General features: G+C 39.4%; 1 protein-coding gene across 1 annotated transcript in view; it reads left to right on the forward strand.

The window, feature by feature from the left end:
- Positions 1–18,039, forward strand: part of LOC134667281 (transmembrane protein 94) — a 49,601-nt gene that overhangs the window by 23,333 nt on the left and 8,229 nt on the right. The window contains exons 20-23 of the mRNA XM_063524620.1: positions 2,642–2,770; positions 10,856–10,935; positions 11,494–11,617; positions 13,259–13,309. Coding sequence (XP_063380690.1) covers positions 2,642–2,770; positions 10,856–10,935; positions 11,494–11,617; positions 13,259–13,309 — 384 coding nt within the window. The remainder of the gene's footprint in view (positions 1–2,641; positions 2,771–10,855; positions 10,936–11,493; positions 11,618–13,258; positions 13,310–18,039) is intronic.

The following is an 18,039-nucleotide window of genomic DNA, read 5'->3' on the forward strand; positions in this document are numbered from 1 at the left end:
CTCGCTTCTCGACTCGGACTCGCCGGCCGACGCGTGCCGCTCGCTGTCCTGCCTCACCGACTCCACCGACCACTCGGCGCCCGTCAACTTCGACATGAGCAACCGTGTGAGTACATCACACCAGCAGTATAGCGAGCACCCGTCAGCAGACTCGCTTCTCGACTCGGACTCGCCGGCCGACGCGTGCCGCTCGCTGTCCTGCCTCACCGACTCCACCGACCACTCGGCGCCCGTCAACTTCGACATGAGCAACCGTGTGAGTACATCACACCAGCAGTATAGCGAGCACCCGTCAGCAGACACGCTGCTCGACTCGGCCTCGCCGGCCGACGCGTGCCGCTCGCTGTCCTGCCTCACCGACTCCACCGACCACTCGGCGCCCGTCAACTTCGACATGAGCAACCGTGTGAGTACATCACACCAGCAGTATAGCGAGCACCCGTCAGCAGACACGCTGCTCGACTCGGCCTCGCCGGCCGACGCGTGCCGCTCGCTGTCCTGCCTCACCGACTCCACCGACCACTCGGCGCCCGTCAACTTCGACATGAGCAACCGTGTGAGTACATCACACCAGCAGTATAGCGAGCACCCGTCAGCAGACTCGCTTCTCGACTCGGACTCGCCGGCCGACGCGTGCCGCTCGCTGTCCTGCCTCACCGACTCCACCGACCACTCGGCGCCCGTCAACTTCGACATGAGCAACCGTGTGAGTACATCACTCCAGCAGTATAGCGAGCACCCCAGACTCGCTGCTCGACTCGGACTCGCCGGCCGACGCGTGCCGCTCGCTGTCCTGCCTCACCGACTCCACCGACCACTCGGCGCCCGTCAACTTCGACATGAGCAACCGTGTGAGTACATCACACCAGCAGTATAGCGAGCACCCCAGACTCGCTGCTCGACTCGGACTCGCCGGCCGATGCGTGCCGCTCGCTGTCCTGCCTCACAGACTCCACCGACCACTCGGCGCCCGTCAACTTCAATATGAGTACAGTAGAGTCCGGTTAGTACGACTCCGCATATAACAACCAACCGCATATAGCGACGTAAGTATAGGCACTTGTTTGGTTTTAGTACAAGCTACTATGAAAGCACAACCGTTTATAACGACTCCGCTTATAATGACCGATCGCTTTTAACGACGTAAATTGATTCAAAATCCGTCCGTCAAGTCCGGTTACAACGACGAGCGACGTAGTTTTTACAAATAAATTGTTGGTAAGAAGCTTACTCCGTCCCGCGCACCCAACTCTCCTCCCCCTTTTGCATATAGGGAGCAAGATGAAATAGATAGTCATGCGACTTTTCGTAATCTTGCAAACTAAATAAAACAATTCCCATTATTCGATTGAGCTTAAACTTCACACACATAATAAAAAAAAAGATAAATAAGATATAATTATGTAAGTTGGGTGACAATGCAATATTTTGGTAGGTACCTTCGAGCCGATCTGTCGATGGACACAGGAACTATGTGATAAAACAACGTCATCTTGATTAGATCCCCAAGAATTACGACTTTTTATTTTACGGGATTCGAGTAATTTGCGGATGACGAGTGAGTACGCGTACCTTGATGAAAAGTGGCTTCTGCTAAACGTAATACTAACGTAAATATATATTTAAAAAAAAATGTTTTATTTCTTTGATTGTCGCATAAGTATTAATAAATACAAAATGATGTAATTATTTTGATTAAAAAATATATTAAAATTGGCGGCTCGTTTTGTACGACGTCCGGTTAGTACGACGTAATATCAGCGGTCCCTTGAGTGTCGTTATAACCGGAGTCTACTGTACTTCGATTGTATAAAGTTTCATAGTAGTAGCAAGTGTAATTGGTATAAGTATTACTGTAACCGTACTTGTGATATTATAAAATAAATGAGCAACCGCGTGTGAGTACATCACACCAGCCGTATAGCGAGCACCCGTCAGCAGACTCGCTGCTCGACTCGGACTCGCCGGCCAACGGGTGCTTGATGCCCTGCTTCACCAACTCTACCTATTTAAGTTACTTCTTCTTACTTTCTGTAAGTACTTGTAGACTGTGGAATACACAATCGTCTGAAAATAAAAGTAGTTATTCATCCTGTCTGTTGAAACTACTGCACTCATGCTGTATAATACACCGGCATGAACTTGAACTACCCCCCCTTTCATGATAATGATGACTTATGTATATTTATGTGTATTATACTTAGTTACAGTTTTTGTAGTAAATATACTTTGCGTAATCTGTTCGAAGTCCAATTGGGTGATGTGAAAATCCTTTTAATTTCCTTATAAAATCCGTTTGCAAATTGAAAACTTGATAGCGTATAGAAAATAGTGTCTGACCGATGTTTCGGTTTCGGCATAAAAATCATGTTTCGGCCGAAGGTTCGGTTTCGGAAACGTACCTACAAGATTATATTTTCGGTGGTGTCTGACCGACATTTCGGTTTCGGTATGTTTCGGCTTAAACAATCGGTTTCGGTCGGTCGGACTAATAAAAAACAATATTTTACAATGTGAACGATACTATCTGGTAGGTATAGTAATTTTACTCCTTATCGTATATAAATAAACCATATACCAACAACTTAAGTCACTTTTAAGAATGGGTATATAATAAGATTTACATTAAATATTGTTTCAGGCAAAACTCCCTCGCGGCATCGACGCCATCCGCCCCCACATAGAGCAAGTAGACAACGTACCGCTTCTCGTATCGCTGTTCACGGACTGCTCAGCGCGCTCCGTACAAATGATGATACAGATCATGCAGGTGAATGCATACCCTTATACAGTCTGTAAACTTACTAAAACCATTTACTCAAGCCCGTTCATGAATGTGTCACACTGAGCAACTTGTACTATGGCACCGACCCCTAATCGATAAAAAATTTTTTGTTGTTTCATACATTTTGCTGGAAATTTGAAATTTTCTATGGGAGAGTCAATTTTTTTTTGCGCGATTTTGGTGTTGGTGCCAAAGTAAAAGTTGCTCAATGTGACCCATTCATAACCAGAGCTCGGATAGGGTGAGCTATTTGCCTTATATATGACATAAGACATGTCAAATTATAAGGCAAATAGCTCACCCTATCCGAGCTCTGTTCATAACAAAAGCTGTAGTATTTAATTTATCTCTCTTTCTAAAAGATCAGTATTACGTAAATATATAAGCTAAAATAATGAATAACAAGTTTTACATGTCTTATGCAGTGCCTATGTGTAAAAGAACAACAATCAAGACCCTAGAGTATAAAATAATTTTTAAGAAAAAAAAACCGACTTCCATGGGGGCCGATGAAAGATTATTGTAGATGGTACACTATGTAGAAAAGGAGGTAAAACCACCCACTTTTTTACTAGCATTTCGCTTCTGTATAATGGCTCCTCTACAGGATGGGCCAACGCCGGCCACTCCAAGGGACGCAGCCATGCACTATCACTTGCTCCCTCTAACGCATAAATGCGTCCCTTGGAGTGGCCGGCGTTGGCCCACCGTGAAGAGGAGCCATGAGGGTCGTAGTTCTAGCCTAACCTAAGAACCTAACCCACTCCTCAGTTCGAACCTAATCAAACCCACTTTTCAAGTAGCATTTCGTTTCTGTAAGGCTCGCAGTTCTAACCTAACCTAATCCTTGTTCGGTTCTGTGAGGATCGCAGTTCAAACCTAACCTAACCCACTTAATGGCGCATGCCGTGCGGTGTACGGGGGTTTAAGCGGGAGGGGCTAGTAAGATTGGCATCATCGTACTTTATACCTACATTAATTTTATGGTAGGTAATCATAGTTGTTTATTTAGTTAAGGTATCATAGTGGTTTTCTGGGTCAAGGTCCGGGTCCGAGTCCGGGTCAGAGTCCGGGTCCGTGTCCGGGTCCGAGACCGGGTCCGAGTCCGGATCCGAGTCCGGGTCCGAATCCGGATCCGAGTCCAGGTCCGGGTCCGAACCGGATCCGGGTCCGAACCGGATCCGGGTATGAGTCCGAGTCCGGGTCCCAGTCCAAGTCAAAATCGAAATTCGTAATCACCAAACGTGTACCATGCGTCATTGAAGAGTTCTGTTCTGGTCATCATCAGCAGTTCCACTTCATCAAATGCGACAGTTTTGAATGTAAATGCTTGATTTTATGATGACAATACAAAAAAATCTATACGTATGCCTTTAATATTTGAGGAGGTCCCTCGATTCCTTATGGATCCCATCATCAGAATTCGAGCTTGACAAAAATGTGGCTTAAAAACTTAACTTGCTTAACGAACATAACGAAAAGGAAAAATCGCCAAACGTGAACTATGCGTCGTTGAAGAGTTCTGTTCTGATCATCATCAGCAGTTCCACTTCATCAAATGCAACAGTTTTAATGAAAATGCTTGATTTTCTGATGTAAATACAAAAATCTCTATACGCATGCCTTTAAGATTTGAGGAGTTCCCTTGATTCCTCATGGATCCCATCATCAGAACTCGAGCTTGACAAAAATGTGGCTTAAAAACTTAACTTGCTTAACAAACATAACGACGAGGACAAATCGCCAGCCGTGAACTATGCGTCGTTGAAGAGTTCTGTTCTGATCATCATCAGCAGTTCCACTTCATCAAATGCAACAGTTTTTAATGAAAATGCTTGATTTTCTGATGTAAATACAAAAATCTCTATACGCATGCCTTTAAGATTTGAGGAGTTCCCTTGATTCCTCATGGATCCCATCATCAGAACTCGAGCTTGACAAAAATGTGGCTTAAAAATTTAACTTGCTTAAGACGAAACGGGAGCTGAGCTAAAAGTCAATTTTGAGATTTCAAGCTGAATATACCCGTCGCTCTGACGGGGCGTAACCGCGCCGTGAGAGACTGTATTTGTGTGTGTAATGCACGCACACAGACGCGTGCGGTGCGCGCGTACTCGCGCTGGCGCGCGTACTCGCGCTGGCGCGCACCTCACTGATTGCAATTTGCATTGCCACTTTTTGTTACTGCTACTACTAAGTAGGGTAATTCGCCAGTAACTGGCCACTTTTAATAACTGGCCGCCCTAAACTAAAAATGAATCCTATTCACCTATAAACAGAATTCATTTTAGTATAAGGTTTCAATAACTTCAATAACTGGCCACTTTATACTAAAATTAATTTTATTTATAGGTGAATATAATTAATTTTTGGTTTGGGGTGGCCACTGACGAATTACCCTATTGCGATTGAACTTTTTTACTTACCCGGCTTACGTTTACGGAACTCGATATCGAATAGGGTAATTCGCCAGTAACTGGCCGCCCTAAACTAAAAACCGGGCAAGTGCGAGTCGGACTCGCGCACGAAGGGTTCCGTACCATAATGCAAAAATAAAACAAAAAAAAAGCAAAAAAGAAAACGGTCACCCATCCAAGTACTGACCCCTCCCGACGTTGCTTAACTTTGGTCAAAAATCACGTTTGTTGTATGGGAGCCCCATTTAAATCTTTATTTGATTCTGTTTTTAGTATTTGTTGTTATAGCGGCAACAGAAATACATCATCTGTGAAAATTTCAACTGTCTAGCTATCACGGTTCGTGAGATACAGCCTGGTGACAGACGGACGGACGGACGGACGGACGGACGGACGGACGGACAGACGGACGGACGGACGGACGGACGGACAGCGAAGTCTTAGTAATAGGGTCCCGTTTTACCCTTTGGGTACGGAACCCTAAAAATGAATTCTATTCACCTCTATACAGAATTCATTTTAGTAGGTATAAGGTTTCAATAACTGGCCACCTTATACTAAAATGAATTCTATTTATAGGTGAATAGAATTCATTTTTGGTTTGGCGTGGCCAGTTACTAATAGTGGCCTGTTACTGGCGAATTACCCTATTTATGTACTTAGCTTAGTGGTTAATACTAGTATCAAGTAAGTATTTTTTTTTTCAATAATGCTCAGAAACGAAGTATAGACATGACAAATATAAATATTAACGTCTTTGTAAGGCAGGATTGGACATTCTATAGAGTAAGAGTAAGTGTATGAAACAACCAATTCAGCTAGGACTAGGGAATGCTATCTAGATCTCGCAATTTCGAGATCTCGCTAGATCTCGCACGTATTTTCGAAATTTAACCTAGTTGACAGGAAATCTCGATATATGCAATCTTGGTCGAGATCTCGATTAATATATTCGAGATCTCGAACAAGACTGAAAGTGAAATACTTTGTTTTAAGTAATATATGACCTTAAATTCATGTTGTTCAGGTAGTGCTATTATGTGTCCGGCTTTAGCTCTATTATTGTTACGCAGTTTCTAAGTAAAGGTAAATAGTGGTTTAACATCGATAGTTTTTCATAGAAGTAAAGTAAAAATTTAAATTGATTTTATGTTAAATGTCAATTTAATTTGTTGTTGTTATTTTCAAAATATAACATGAGGTACCTTAAATAAGTAGTATGTCGGCGGCATATCGAAAAATCGTAATCCTTGGCGTATCATGAAACGCCACCATTTCCTGATCTAATATTAACCCAGGCATATCACGATCTTCCTTATGAAAGAGACGGCAGATCCATCAGAGCAATGCATTCTTTAATATTCCTAGCTTCATAGCGGGCGCATTGTAAAATAATTGATCGAGAAATCATATACATATTTTCAATGATTTTGTAAATGACTACAGTTATGACTACGGTTATTAGAAACCAATTATAGTTTGTTTAATATTCTTTCTAATGGTATGCATCACCAATTGATCAGTAAAATAGAACCCGAGAAATAATGATCAGTTGAGGTCGGTCGCCCGCCATTTACGTGACGGAACAAAATTCATCATTACTTTGTTATATAATATCATACAGCAATAAAACTTCTGTTTTTGGAAAGCTAATGAAATTTTTCGTATATTTTATATTAACATTAATTGCGGTAAAGTTATAATTTATTGAGTTAGACGCATGTTTTGTCAGTACTTATGCCATCCATGCACGGTAAAAAATCATATATTTTAAATGTTTTGTAAATGACTACAGTTATGACTACGGTTATTATAAAACAATAATTGCACGTTTAATACTCTTTCAATCGACATCTCACACGAACCGATCGGTCCCATAGGACTAAAGACGTGAACAAATATCAATGCTGGTCGGCCGCCCACTTTTTCCTTCCTTTTTTTCGACACGTCCCCCCCCCCCCTCCATAAAATAAAAACCGGTTTATTCATATTCTGGAGACCACGAGGAACACGTCCATACCAGTTTTAGGTATTTAGAAGAGATGTCGACGAAAATCGTGAAGGAGACGACTTTTGTTTAATTTGCGTATAGACTATAGGAATATGCCGTCACGGTGAGGTGAGGTCCAATTAGGTAGGTCCAACTTCGAGAAAGAGGTCAACCGCCGAATCCAACTCGGTTGGGCAGCGTTCGGGAAACTACGTAATGTCTTTTCGTCCGTCATACCTCAGTGCCTCAAGACGAAAGTCTTTAATCAATGTGTGTTACCAGTGATGACTTACGGCTCCGAAACGTGGTCTTTCACTATCGGCCTCATCTCAAAACTCAAAGTCGCTCAACGAGCTATGGAGAGGGCTATGCTCGGAGTTTCTCTACGTGATCGAATCAGAAATGAGGAGATCCGTAGACGAACTAAAGTCACCGACATAGCCCACCGGATTAGCAAGCTGAAGTGGCAATGGGCAGGCCACATTGCACGCAGAGAAGATGGCCGATGGGGTCGAAAAGTGCTCGAGTGGAGACCACGGACTAGCAAGCGCAGCGTAGGACGTCCACCCACAAGATGGACAGACGATCTTGTTAAGGTCGCCGGAAGACGCTGGATGCGGGTCGCTTCCAACCGGCACGTATGGAGGTCCAAGGGGGAGGCCTATGTTCAGCAGTGGACGTCTTATGGCTGAGATGATGATGATGATGATATAGGAATATCAGAATATCACACCTTGAGAGGTTTGCGCAAAATGGCTGGTGTTCGCTAGGCAGATCATGAAATGTCGGCGTTTCATTATATTCCTAGGAATATCTCGATACGCCCGATTTTACGATGTCTATATATCTATGGAATTCTTAGAGATTATTGATTAAAATAACACATTTTTAGTTACTTTGTCAAATTCGATCTCGTCGAGATATTAAGCTCGATCCCGAAAATCTGACTGTCGAGATCTCGAAACACCCAATCTCGATTCGGATTTTTCGTGCGAGATCTCGAATCGCCAATCTTGGAGCGAGATTGCATTCCCTAGCTAGGACCTTAAATTGCTCGACAATTACAGAGCGTGACTGTACCTAAAAATTTTGTAAACCCATAACCATGCAATAAAATATTTTTGATTTTGATTTCTAATTTGAAATATTAGAATCAAAAAGTTCAAAATAGTTTGTACCTATGTAACTACAAAAATGTGTTCCCTCTCAACGGAAAACCCCTCGTGTCTTAGGAGGATCTAGATATTTTCACACAAGACGGTTTATCGATAACTTCTTACATCACTAGATTATCGACATTAAATGTCGACTATTGCCCATCACTTTTCTGGCTGTGTACGTATTTAGAAACTTGACTCCGCCCCTAAAATTAGTGCGATAGGGACAACTGCAGCTGAGGCGAAAAATCCTGCGTAAAAATGACAAAAATCGAGGTTTCGTAGTCCTCTTTTTCCTCCTCCAAAACTTAACCAATCGTAACCAAATTTGGAAATCTAAATGATTATGAAATTATCTGTGTCGGACCGTTTTGCTTTTTTGGCTACTTGATATCAGTTTTGAATACCACGCCTCTCATTGCGGCATAATCAATTAGGCCATTTTGGCCATTTTGGAAGGGCTCTAGCGCCTTAAAAAACAAAAATATCAAAAAAAGCAAAACGGTGCGACACAGATATTGACAATATTAATCTGTGTTGAAAAAATCATTGCTCTAGCTTCAAAAACCACGGAGGAAAACGAGGACTACGTTTGTATGGAGAAATGACCACTCCTGTTGGCTCTTAACAAACATAACGAAGAGGACAAATCGCCGACCGTGAACTATGCGTCATTGAAGAGTTCCGTTCTGATCGTCATCAGCAGTTCCACTTCATCAAATGTCACTTTTTTGGATGTATATGCTTGATTCGTTGATAAAAAACCAAAAATCACTATGTATATGCCTTTAAGATTTGAGGAGTTCCCTCGATTCCTCATGGATCCCATCATCAGAACTGGATTTTGACAAAAACGGGACCAATCTGTATGCATATACATTCAATCAAAAAAAGAATTTTCAAAATCGGTCCAGTAATGACGGAGTTATGGAGTAACAAACATAAAAAAAAATAAAAAAAAAAATAAAAAAAAACATACAACCGAATTGAGAACCTCCTTCTTTGAGATTTGGAAGTCGGTTAACAAATATTTGTTACATGATACTTACGTTGCAGTTACGGATTATGACTTGAATGATATTGTTACTTGCGAACTATACTTGGTCAAGCAGATCTTGTCAGTAGAAAAAGGCGGCAAATTTGAAAAATGTAGGCGCGAAGGGATAACGTCTCATAGAAAATTTGAATTTCGCGCCTTTTTCTACTGACAAGATTTGCTTGACCATCTATCGGGGGGCACGGCAGTGCCCCCGCCAAGTCGAGCGCGAAGCAAACACTGCCGTACCATCCTTTACAGGAACCATTTCGCCGCATTTTCAGGCCCCTATTTGAGAACCTCTGGATAAGACCAGAACGCAGAAATTTTGGTCATCCAGTAAGCTATAATCACATACTTAAAATCCAAAATTTCAAGTCTGTAGGTCATTTAGTTCCGAAGTTAAGCGAAAGCAAAGTTTCGCATTTATGAAACTCACTCATGATCATCAGAATAGAACTAGTACTTCCCATAAACTCAGAGAGCTGAAATTTGGTACAGAGTTAGGGTTTAATGGAGCTTGGAGCACCTGGTTTTGTACCCTTGTGTACCCTTCAACGGCCAAGTCACACAACATTAACTATAATAATAAAGAAATCGCAGTAAGGAACCTTAGACTTGGCACGACTTTGTCTAGATTTCATTACTTTTTAGAGATAAACAAGCAGCTCCATCGAGACTTGGCTAGTTTTTTACAGAATGTTTTTGGTGGGATATATGTATACATATTACGTTCAGCGATGATAAAACCATTTCAAAAATGAATCACAATAACTGATTTCACACAAAAACTTACAGTTACAATTTAAAATGAATTATTATGATACAACTAAAATTTGTGAGTGCAAATATTGTGGGCGCAGATATAACTTTTTAAATTTTATTTTTTTTTGCTTCTGACAGCCAACATGGCGATGATAGTTCCATTCAGCCAAATAATTAAAAAGATTTTGGTGAAATATCATATTATATAACATTTTATTTATTTAATAACAAATAAATATATATTTTTATATCATGTAATAATATTTTTTGTACGTAATAAATGTCTATTGTCGAAATAAAAAATACATACAGTTTTTGAACATCCAAACTCTTTGGCGGTGTCGTATGGATTACGGTCAGGTTTGACGACTAGTCTGTGGTGATTCTCATGTCATGACGTCACGCGCTCCGATTGGCGTTTGCAGTCACGTGATACTGGGCATTAATTTAAATACTTTTGATTATTTTTAATTAATTTATTACGCATATTTACACTTGCAAAATATGATTTTCATCATTCTAATGTTCCCTGCTATGGTAAAAACATAACATGTTATATATTTGTGATTCATGTCAACATGCCTATTCTAATGCAGGGATGTTAATTTAGGGAATATTGTTGTCAACCTTGTCAAACGCTTTAGAAATGTCTATGTAAATTGGATCAGCTCGAGTTCGCATATTTATAATTTTGTTTTGTTGCAGGATTACGGCGAAGTTGTTTGCGTTATGGGTTCCGCGGCCAACTGTCTAAACATGGAAATTTTCATGCAAGCGGATGCCAGGTACTTTCTTGCTATACTTTTTTTTTACTTACAAACTTACTATAAAACAATGAAGAGAAAAAAAAAGATGTATTACGTATTTTTTTAAATTCTTTAATTCATAATTTATAAGAACATAATTTAGCCATATCCTCCTAAGGCCCAGCCATTCAAATTTTAAAACCAATTTGCCACTGAAATTTGAACCCACAGAGTAGGAAATAGAGTTGATTTTGCGTTGTTTGAAAATTGAAAGAAACAATGCAAAAGCGACTCTTCCAATTGAATATGATTGAAATTTTATCAAACTGAAGAAGCAATATAAGACCTTGGGCCTTAGAAGAATATAATTAAGTATTATTAGGGTCGGTTGCACCAAACTGTTCGTATCGTTAAAGAGTTCGCAAAATTTTTATGTATGGAAAGTTTCATAGTTAAGCGCCGGGGCGCGCCGGCTGACGTTGACCAGTCTGTCAAATGTGGTTGGTGCAACTGGCCCTTAGTAATTAAGTAGATACTTCCGAGACTACAGTAGTATCATGGAAGTGACTTATCCGAACTACACTTGTTGCTTGACAGTATCGCTGTGGAACCACTGTATCCAGTGCTGTGTCAGAAGATGCCTCCGTACCAAGTGCCAGAGAACTGCATAGGACCTATCGACCTGGCGCGGGCCCTCAACTCCGTCCCCTGCTCTTTGTCGGTGAGCATTGTATTGTTACAACATTCCCTTTTTTATTATAAAAGAATACCTAAAAACATAGCTTTTACTATAATATTCCTATAATTAAATCTACTTACAAAATTAAACTAACATTAAAATTAACCTACTTAAAAATTAATTGTTACATATTGATTGTTCGTATTCCTCTTTAAACGTATGTATATAGTCCGATAGCAAAGTTTCATATTTTAATTTCTAGTCGTTATTGTCGGACTTTATGAAGTTATGTATGAAACATTTCGGATTTTTTTTGTAAACAAGTATATGTTTTCCAGGGAGTTCTAAGTCTAAGAGATCGAATCTCATAAATATTAATAGTGAAGGAAAACTTTATTAATACTTAAAATATTCTGACATAGATTCGAATGTCATAAGGTATCTAATTTGAAATGAACAAAATTAAGATCAGTTTTCACTATGTAATTGTCGTACCTAGTATGATAAAAAGATAAATTTAATCCTACCTGTACGGATATGATGGTCGTATTTGTCTACGTGACAGCGCGATAAAACGGTGTCCGTCTCTTTCTATCCCGCAGAGTTAAACAATGACAGTTGTTTTGTCACGTGGATAAATGTGGATAAAGCGATCCATAATAGGCTTGCTGAAACTTGTTGATATTAAATTGATCGTATGTGGCTGACTAAACCTCTACAAAGCGATACTAAGACGCGTATAGTAGTACAGTAAAATTCAAAATGTATTCTTTAAGTAGGCCTCAAGGGCTCTGCCACAGTTCAATACAACATTTACAGTGACATCTTAATATGATTTCATGTTACTATATTATAATGATATGAAAAATACATATCAACACTTCCAAATACAACACCCAGCCTGGGTAAACATTAAATTATAATAAACTTAAAATAAACAAACAATGTATGTCAGTAGGTACGTGGTAACTAGGTCGTCAAGCGCAAACGTATGGCAATCCAGTTATAGTTGACGATATATAAAGTGAGCCGATCTTGTTCAAACTTGTTCGAGAGATCGGCTCACTTTATATTTCAGGGCTGTGCACACCGGCTGCGTGTGCGTGACGTGCACGTGTGCGTGCGGCGTTGTAGTATACAGATCCTAATGAGAGACGGCACACCGCTTGCGTGACGTGTGCGTGAGCGGCTCCAACATTTTAGTACACGTCACCCACACGGAAGCCGGTGTGCACGGGCCTTTCGTCAACCTTACCACAAAACGTACAGCCTGGCAAAAAAGAGTAGAAATTAAAAAATGGCAACACTGTAGTGTCGTCCCGTTCTCTTATATAAATTGATTTGAAAGGGACGACATTACAGTGTTGCCACTTTTTAATTTCTACTATTTTTTGCCAGGCTGTAAGACACCGTACAGCCGGCCTAGCCAAGGTTACAATCGCTATCGCTTCGACAACGAAAAGCTTTATGTCTCTCTATCGCTCTTCCATATTAGTGCGACAGTGACAGTTGCGTTTCGATCGCTACTGAGCGTGAGCGATTGGCGTCTTGGCTACGCGGCCTGATTTACTTAAACTGTCAAATTTGCAGCTACTATAATTTGCACACCTATACGCATCTTAGTATTCCTTTGCCTAGGATATTGCTTTAAAATGTGTATTATTTTGCACGCTGCCGGTAAAGTTACAAAACAAATGGCAAAACCAGCCGTTTAACAAGTACTGCAGCAAACAGGTGGGTTTTATTTCCTTGCTAATATGGTTTCAAGTCCAGATAGATTAGGGATTTTTTTTAAATTTAATTATGTATATAGATTATGATTATTATTTGTTACCTGCCGTGACTTTTCACCTGTCGCCAGCAGCAGAAGAAGAGACCATTTCGTGGCATTACCTAGTGCTCTTTCGTATGTTTATCTTTTAAAATAATTTTCTTTTCTGTATTTGTGCTTACGAATAGGTTATATTACATCTATTATTTTCTATTTAAAATGTCCGATAGACACATCTACGTACCTACTGTAATTTCCTGTTTTTTTTGTTGAAAATTTTATTTCAAAAACGTCGTGTGATACTAGACACACATGACGTTTTTCGAAATAAATGTATGTCGTCAAACATATGCAATTCTATGTAAATAATTACTTAATGATACTGAATTAAGTTCAATGAAATTTATTTATGTTTGAAACTTATTTCCGCGGAATAGGACGCGATTTTGAATATTGTTTTTAAACTTTACCTACTGAACCTACCACTTGAGTACATACCTAAGTACTAAATATTGAGGTAATTTCTGTAATAATATTGGTGTCAGTTAACAATATGGCTTTGACAATGCTAAACGGTTTTCTGCTTCTATTATTCATAACAGAATCCCTAGCGACACTGAATGTCTTAAATGCAGTGGCTGATCTAACGTCGCGCCCTCTCGAGGGTCTCATCACTAACATCAAAGATTTTAATCAACTGGCCTCTGAGAACGGTTACAACGCTGAGACACACCAAGTTATAACCAACGATAGATACGTACTGACCATGTTCAGGATACCGGCCGGGAGTAAATGTGCTAAGAAAACCCCGATACTCTTAATGCATGATCTCCTGGAAGCATCCGAAAATTTCATACTCTCCGGACCCGATTCTCCAGGTTTCCTCCTAGCCAAAGAATGCTGCGACGTCTGGTTCGGAAATGCACGCGGCAACCATAACTCTCGGAAGCATCTGGAATTAAATCCCGCCAAAGACTTGGAATTCTGGAAGTTCTCAGTCGACGAAATGGGAATTTACGACGTCCCTGCTATGGTAGACTATATCTTAAACGCCACGAACACACAAAAGCTGATTTATATCGGATTCTCGCAAGGCGCTGGAGCTTTCTTCATCATGAACTCAGAAAGGTCCGGATACGCTGACAAAATTAGTCTCTTCATCGGTTTAGCGCCAGCCACAAGACAATATTACACCAAATCTGTACTTTATAGAATGGGAGCGATTGCCGTAAACACTGCACAAAAGCTTTTAGAGACTGCAGGTATATGGGAGGTTTTATCAAGAGGCATGCCTATCCAAACAGGCGCAAGTACATTTTGCCAAGTAAAAGCCCTGGCTGCGGTTCTTTGTAGCAAGGGATTGTCTTTAGTAGATTCGTCCCATCCGGGCTCCATTACACCGGAGACTTATAAAGAGGTATTTCAGCATGATCCAGCAGGGACGTCGATCCAAAACCTGGCGAAGTACGGCCAGGCCATGAACAACCTGAAATTCGTTAAATTTGATTACGGATCTGAACATAACGCGGAAGTTTACGGGGCTCCTGAGCCGCCGGAATTCGATCTTGGAGCAACGACGGTGCCGACCGTAATTTTCATCGGCAAGTCGGACCATCTAGTAGACACCCGGGACTTGGATTGGGCTGTGGAGCAGCTGCCTAACGTGTTGGAGTACGTCAAGATTGAGGATCCCCTGTGGAACCACTTCGATATGGCTTACAGCCAATATTGGAAGGGCACCATATTTGATAAAATGAAGACTTATTTAAATCAGTACCGTGATGATTATTGAGAATCTCAAAATGAATTAATTCGCCTAATTCAATGCTTACCTATAGTTCGTTTTTTTTAGCATTAAAGACTGTATCGTTTATTATAAATACAACTTTACTTAGCCGTTTTTTCTGGTATTATGTTTTTATTAAAAAATTACACATATAGTTTAATTAGTGCTTTAATAATAAGTAACATTTCGTCCTGGGAGATCACGTAAAGCATATGGTTTGGACAATATTTACCCAATCCTCCCGAGTAACTACAACGATTTCGGACAAATCATCATCATCATCAATATTTAAGAGCTATGCTCTTGTCGGACAAATACTACAAGAAAATTTACGGTTTGCGAACAAGATAAGTATTACACAAAAAAAATCGTACTATGTAAACAGCAATTACATATGATTCGTAAAGCGAAACATCTGGGCATAGTCTAATCATTTCTTTTAGTTGGAAAAAAAGTTTTGGATCTGTGCTTGGTGGCCTTTTTGAAAATATGGCATGTTACTTACGACAACCCCGACTTTGGTATACAATATAACCATCATGGAGCGTTTCTATCGACCTGTTCTAGCCATGGTTCAACGCCATGAATGTCCGTTAGGCTTTGGATTTCGGTAGATTCTTTTAGCTGTTTCCGTCATTTCCCTGGCGTCAGAAATTGACGGGAATCCAAAATGTTGCATAAAAAGTCGTTTTCATGTAAAGATAAAATACACCACATTTATTCTGTGGATGTTCAATTGAGCAATCATGAAAAGGACACTTAGATGGCATATTTTGGCAGCATATTAACCTTTTGTTTCTTTAAATCGTACTAAGGAATCGGTGAAATAGTCTCAAATTAAGCTCGATAGGCTTGTCCGAATTACATTTGCTAGAAGGTATTAAAATCATCATAAAGTCCCTAAAATAAAATAAATGTAAAACATTCTTATATCAGATATGTCTTAAAAATACCCCCAGATTATACCTTAAGAACATAGTAATACAAAATAATACACACGTCAACAGTTAGACCAGGTTTTATCTGTATTTATAATAAACGATACAGTCCTTAGAAAGAACTTGCAAGAAGGTAAGCGATCTTAACATGTCTTTTAATTGAAAAATGCTTTTTAAAAACCAAAAACTATTACTTATTGAAGCAGAAGAACATAAAGATCGTATTAAATTCATAATTGTTACATATTTGCCCTAACTTATTTTTAAAATGTGTTTTTCAATTAAAAGACACATCAAGATTGTTTACCTTTTTTCTAATGCTAAAAAACGAGGTATAATAATTCGAAATAAGCCTACTTAAAGTCTATTTCAATAGAACTTGCTAACTATGTAAACAAACCGCCATATTGAAATTGTCTCTGAATGATCAATTTACTAGTGATGGGCAAGACCCCTACTTACTACTTTACTAATGTCAAACCATATCAAATAATAAAATACCAAAAGTAAAAAACAAGTATTTACTTATTTTTAATTTGTTTAATCACGATCAGAAGACAAATTAGTACTTAAGAATGATGTATTGATGTATTTTATATCCGTGACGGTAGATACAGTGCCTGGGTTGGGTAGTGTGTAGCGGGTTTATATTACAAACTTTACTCACACTCACACTACCCATCATAGACAATTGTAGAATTTAAAAGAAACAAAATCGCCATTCCATCAGGTCCTAATAACCTAACTTATGGAACCATTTTAAACTTTTAATTAAATATCCAAGATACAGTTACATATTTATGTATTTTACGGAACGGACCGTTTCAATAGTGTGTATGTGTATGGTTTCAATGGTATTTGATGAGATAGTGTGAAAATTCAAAGAGAAACAGTGATAAAACAAAATTACGTTGTTTGTTTACAAAGTTAGCAAGTTCTATTGGAATAGACTTTACCTACAGAACGATAACTATGCATTGTCTAACTACTAAATGCATACCGATCTCTTAAAGCTACTTATTTTTAACCGACTTCCAAATCTCAAAGAAGGAGGTTATCAATTCGGTTGTATGTTTTTTTTTATTTTTTTTATTTTTTTTTATTTTTTTTTATGTTTGTTACTCCATATCTCCGTCATTACTAGATCGATTTTGAAAATTCTTTTTTTGATTGAATGTATATGCATACAGATTGGTCCCGTTTTTGTCAAAACCCAGTTCTGATGATGGGATCCATGAGGAATCGAGGGAACTCCTCAAATCTTAAAGGCATACATATAGTGATTTTTGGGTTTTTATCAACAAATCAAGCATATACACCCAAAAAAGTGACATTTGATGAAGTGGAACTGCTGATGATGATCAGAACGGAACTCTTTAACGACGCATAGGTCACGGTTGGCGATTTGTCCTCTTCGTTATGTTTGTTAAGCAAGTTAAGTTTTTAAGCCACATTTTTGTCAAGCTCGAGTTCTGATGATGGGATCCATGAGGAATCAAGGGAACTCCTCAAATCTTAAAGGCATGCGTATAGAGATTTTTGTATTTACATCAGAAAATCAAGCATTTTCATTAAAAACTGTTGCATTTGATGAAGTGGAACTGCTGATGATGATCAGAACAGAACTCTTCAACGACGCATAGTTCACGGTTGGCGATTTGTCCTCGTCGTTATGTTTGTTAAGCTAGTTAAGTTTTTAAGCCACATTTTTGTCAAGCTCGAGTTCTGATGATGGGATCCATGAGGAATCAAGGGAACTCCTCAAATCTTAAAGGCATGCGTATAGAGATTTTTGTAGTTACATTAGAAAATCAAGCATTTTCATAAAAAACTGTTGCATTTGATGAAGTGGAACTGCTGATGATGATCAGAACAGAACTCTTAAACGACGCATAGTTCACGTTTGGCGATTTTTCCTTTTCGTTATGCAAGTTAAGTTTTTAAGCCACATTTTTGTCAAGCTCGAGTT

The sequence above is a fragment of the Cydia fagiglandana genome, chromosome 9 (assembly GCF_963556715.1).
Source record: "Cydia fagiglandana chromosome 9, ilCydFagi1.1, whole genome shotgun sequence".
NCBI classification, from domain to species: domain Eukaryota; kingdom Metazoa; phylum Arthropoda; class Insecta; order Lepidoptera; family Tortricidae; genus Cydia; species Cydia fagiglandana.